Below are 4,719 nucleotides of genomic sequence, written 5' to 3'. Positions count from 1 at the left end.
CTGGTCAAAAAAACTACTACATGTGATGTGACGTCACGACACGTCACGTGACCCAAACAAGCGACTGGCGTCGCGCCGCCAGCGCCACGCGGCGGAACCAGGAACTGCTTGGCGGCCATCGTTCGAAGCGTGGCGGCGTGGCGCAGGGAAGGCAAGACTTGTCGAAGTCGCGTCTAAAGCTTTTTTGCTTCACCCCGGTCCCGGCGCAGCCTGCCACTGACTACGACAACTTGAGATGAACGTGCTCCACCTGTCGCACGCCCTGGACATCACCAGCGTGGCGGGGCACACGCTGAGCGCCGAAGAGGCGTACGTCGTGAAGAACGCATTGTTGGTTTTGCAAGGGGAGAACCACTTCAAGGACATTTATTTTTTCGGAAAAATCTTTGGCCTAGAGAAGGATTATTACGTGTCGTTTGGGTACAGGTCTGATGCCATCGGTGGACGATCGTTCTTTTACAGGTACCTTGATTCAGTCTGTGCTTTGACAAAGACAAAGTGCAGTTTATGGCTTTGCACGGTTTTGTTGTCATCATTTGCAGCACCAACCAGTGCGATTGGTTCGTTTTGAGTGAGCCGTCTCCATGTGCCCTGAAGTTGACTCCGAGGGTGTCCCAGAGATTCACCGGCGATCCCAGCCATGTGGTGGACTGGAGAGATGCCGGTGATACCTTTGGAGTACCTGTAAGCATCTTAATAAAAAAATATTTTCTTCGTGGGGAATCCTAAATCAGCCTGTCTCTGTTGTTCTAATAGGGACGAGAGTGTCTTCTGAAGGAAGAAGACCGATTGGCAGCTGTCGTTTACAGCCTTCATGATGACTGTGCTATTGCACCCAAAGGTGCATTCTTTCTAAATATTGAAGGACTGATAGAGATTAACCCAACATTTCAGGGGCTCAGCCTTCAACAGGTAGATTTTTTAAAATTAAAAAAAGGGCTTGGTTAATTATGAACACAAGCCTCCAAAAGAAGTAATTTAAAAATCTAGAATAAAGTATTTACTTGAAACCACTATTTACTAATTTCAATATGCCTCAGGGATCAGATGGTACATGGTGGAGACACACTCGACGAAAAGGGCAATCTGCCACTAGAAGCTCAGGAGACTTTCTAGACAGTAGCACCAGTGAACTCAATGGTAAGTAAGGTTCAACTTGATAATGTGGAAGAATCTTAGCAGCCTACTGAGCCTCTCTATGGTTCTTTCAGATAAATGGAGTTTCCGAGTACGTTCACAGGGCAGTGTGTGCATTGTACTAAATTTAGAGTGGCTTGGTTTCACTGTATACCATCGCTTACGAACCCCAGAACATGGCTTTGTGTATTTTGGGGATGGAGTAAAGTTTAATAAATCAGTAACTTCAGAGCTACCGCCTTCAGAACTACAAAAATAACTTGTTAGTAGTATACAAATTTTATTAAAAATTTTAGGAAATGGTAACAGAATTATGAAACTGTACACTATGGCTTAATATGTAACTTACATTTCTACTCCTTCTAATTTTTCCCTACGATGTCTCACAATACCAGGAATATTTGCATTAACAGCAGTAAGTTTCTCATTGAGTCGGATTGATTTCTGAAAATATATCAAAAGACGAGAATCAGTGTATAAAATACATGTAAAAATCAATCCATTGCAACATTAGAACAAGGCACAAAAGGGAAATCAAAATACCTCAATTTTCTGGACAAGAGCAACCTCTCTTGGATGAGCTATTATGTTTGTGATGTGACATGATCCAGAGCTCCCAATTCTTCCAACTCGACCAATCTGATGAATGTACTCGGATACATACAGAGGAAAATCGAAGTTAATAATATGCTTAACCTGTAAAAGAAAAAAAAAACATGTGACACATACCAGTACAATGTGATTATTTTCTTTAACCATCTCAAAAATTGAAAGAGACTGAAAAAAATCTTGCACTCACCCTCACAGTATCAAGACCTCTAGCAACTATAGGAGTTGTTGAGAGGATGTTAAACTTCTTTTGTTGAAATCTTTCAAATAAATGTTGCCTAATTTGAGTGTCTACACTGCTGGTCAAATTTTTACAAGGGTATCCACAATCATTCAGTTGATATGACACCCAGTCTGCTGTTTTTACAGTATTGCTGAAAGACAAAAATACGTTTGGTATTACAGCATTCTGCCCAAAATCAGCTCTCTCCCCCCCCCCCCCCCAAAAAAAAAGGTAGTTATTGAAGCACTGACTGAAAAATGTTGGGAAGACAAGATACAAACCTGAATATAAGAACTGGATTGTTATGCTTGACATCCTTTTCTATTAAATCTATTAAGGTTTTTCCTTTGTGTATTTTGCCAACTTTAAGGAACAATTGTGGTGTGTTCCTCATCACATCGTGTATGTATGACGTAGTGATTCTCTCCAAAGATCCAACCTGCAAAAAACAAGATTTATTAATGTTTGGAGCTGGACTTAGTACTGGGGAAAATTAAAGTAGAAAAGTATATTTTTTTTTTTTAAGAGAAAAGAGAGGGTTTGTTTCATGATTACACTTACATCAACCATGTTGTCAAATAGATCCTCCAAGTTGGTAGGGATTGTTGCGCTTACGAGAATTAATTGAGTTCCTTGGTCATCATGTTCTGAGTCACTGCCGTCATCAGAGACCTGCTTGATCTAGACAGTATTAAGTTTAGAATTAGTTTTGATTCAAATAAAAGAGAACCTTGCTGATAAAATCACATTGCTTTCTAGTTACTCACAGAGACTTTCTTGAGAATGCCTCTAATTTGACCACGGTTCTGATCATCAACTAATTGATCTGCTTCATCCATGACAATGTGCTGGATTCTTTGCAAATTAATGTTTCCTAAAGTAGATAAAGCACAAAGTAAAACTTTATTGCTGACATTTAAAGAGACAAAAATCTGCCACACCAAATATTTGTCACGTACCTTTTGCTATCTTCTTCTTGATAGTACCCAAGCTTCCCACAACAATATCCACAATCTGTGGTAAATCATCACTACCTTGGTCACTATACCCACCAACAAATAATTTGGAGGTCAGGGGCAAACCCACAACAAGCTTTTGGATGACATCCTAAAATAAATTAAACAAGTTCAGAACCAAACCTTAGGACAAAGTCATCTTTAGAACAATAAATAAAATTACATCTTACATGAATCTGATAGGCCAATTCTCGACTCGGAGTTACAATCAGTAGTTTGGGAGAGTCATGTGGAACTCCTACCCCACCCTCCTTCTGAACATTTTTTGAAACCATTTGAAGAAGTGGTAAGAGGTAGGCTAAGGTTTTTCCACATCCTGTATGTGCTGACACCACACAGTTCTTGCCAGCAAGGATGTGTGGCATAGCTGCAATCTGTTGGAAACATGGTGTAAAGCTGCTGTGAGCATACAGTGTTTCTTTTTAAACGAGGTGCTTTGAACAAACATACCTGGATATCTGCAGGCCTTGTAATATTCATTTTATTTAATTTTTGGACTAAATCTTCTTCAATTTTGAGAAGTGAAAATCCTGAAACACTGCTTTTGTCATCCGGAGAAGAGAGAATGTCAGATATAGAAGATGGAAGCCGGACATGACCAAAATGGGCATCATTTGGAGACATGTATCCCTGCAAATGTTAGAAATTGAGAAAATGTGTTACCATAAAATTTGCATCAGGTTTGGAAAATGGAAGATTCTATGTCTGGACTTGTGTGTTTAGACTACAAGATAACACACTAATCTAAGGGGTGATTACAAACCTCATAGAGCGAAAAAAAGTCCCCGTTAGAGCCTCGATTCAGCCAACCCTGGGAGGCCAGGGGGATCTTTTCAAATTTGCCATACTTCATTCCTTCATAGAAATTAAACTCCATCCTCTTACATAATATTATTGGTTCTACACATAGGAAATAAAACAGGTAAATAATATGTTTCACTTGAGGGAAACAGAGACAGTATCATGCAGATTTATCTGCTCACCTTTCCCTTGTATTTCGCAAATTCACTCCTTAACTTGCTGCTGAGGTTGACTTTCCGAGGCTTTGATGAATTTCTTGCCTTCGTATCCTGAACTTTGGGTCTGTACATGTTGAGCACGACATGGTTGGACTGAAAACGAAACGGAAAGTGAAATTAGAACTGGTTGATGTGAAATGGAAGTAGACAATGAAGAGGGATTACTCTTCCCCCTTCCCACTTACGGTTGAAAAGGATTGCCTCAAAGCAAGTGTGGAGCACCAACCGCGGCAAGTTCGCTCAGTGACGGGGCGCAGCATTCTCTTTTAGAAAAGCAGTGTCTTGTCGTCAAATACTGTTACGTGAAAGAAGGGATAAATGCCATTTGCAACAGCCAACTCAAAGAAACTTTAGGTATTTCTTGCAAATGCTAACCTGTTCAATGCTCGTGTTTTCTGCTGTCTGCTGCTGCCCGTAAACAAAGTGCGAATAGGCGAGGGAGGTATTTACACGTGTTTAACGTGCATACACATACAGCAGGAAAATTACGGCCGGCCATCGCACGAATGCGCTACGCACAGGTTCGCAAATGTTCATGCGGCGCTGCGTTTAGGGCTGGTCGTCTCGAACTCTTGCTGAACGCAACCACGGGGTACTTGCAGGGTTCGGGGAGTGGGCTGGCGCTGAAGGCATTTGAAATTGCCGCTATTGGGCTGCATATAACGACCGGTTGCTCTATGTGCAGAAGCAAGAGGGTATGGTGTATTGCCAACGG

At 41.2% G+C, this 4,719-nt stretch overlaps 2 protein-coding genes across 3 annotated transcripts; one reads left to right on the top strand and one right to left on the bottom strand.

Moving 5' to 3' along the window:
- Positions 1–103: 103 nt before the first annotated feature.
- On the top strand, positions 104–1,486 carry LOC117653573 (radial spoke head protein 9 homolog). The gene is made up of 5 exons (XM_034399358.1): positions 104–462; positions 543–684; positions 757–912; positions 1,041–1,140; positions 1,212–1,486. Exons 1-5 carry the CDS (start codon positions 236–238, stop codon positions 1,394–1,396), a joined length of 810 nt encoding a protein of 269 aa, XP_034255249.1. The 5' UTR covers positions 104–235; the 3' UTR covers positions 1,397–1,486.
- Positions 1,401–4,588, bottom strand: LOC117653544 (probable ATP-dependent RNA helicase DDX28). 2 transcript variants are annotated; one of them, XM_034399308.1, is made up of 13 exons: positions 4,380–4,588; positions 4,190–4,299; positions 3,965–4,097; positions 3,749–3,885; positions 3,436–3,615; positions 3,156–3,359; positions 2,929–3,076; positions 2,737–2,843; positions 2,531–2,650; positions 2,251–2,408; positions 1,937–2,120; positions 1,681–1,833; positions 1,401–1,581 (listed from the first exon to the last, which is right to left on the bottom strand). In XM_034399308.1, exons 2-13 carry the CDS (start codon positions 4,262–4,264, stop codon positions 1,483–1,485), a joined length of 1,698 nt encoding a protein of 565 aa, XP_034255199.1. In that variant the 5' UTR covers positions 4,265–4,299; positions 4,380–4,588; the 3' UTR covers positions 1,401–1,482. The 2 variants fall into 2 exon arrangements, with proteins under 2 accessions (XP_034255199.1, XP_034255189.1); XM_034399298.1 differs by having other exon boundaries at positions 3,969–4,097; positions 4,380–4,581.
- Between the last annotated feature and the right edge of the window lie 131 nt (positions 4,589–4,719).

Source organism: Thrips palmi, unplaced genomic scaffold, assembly GCF_012932325.1.
Source record: "Thrips palmi isolate BJ-2018 unplaced genomic scaffold, TpBJ-2018v1 HiC_scaffold_10, whole genome shotgun sequence".
Lineage (NCBI taxonomy): Eukaryota > Metazoa > Arthropoda > Insecta > Thysanoptera > Thripidae > Thrips > Thrips palmi.
This window is presented reverse-complemented; position numbering and strand designations above follow the sequence as displayed.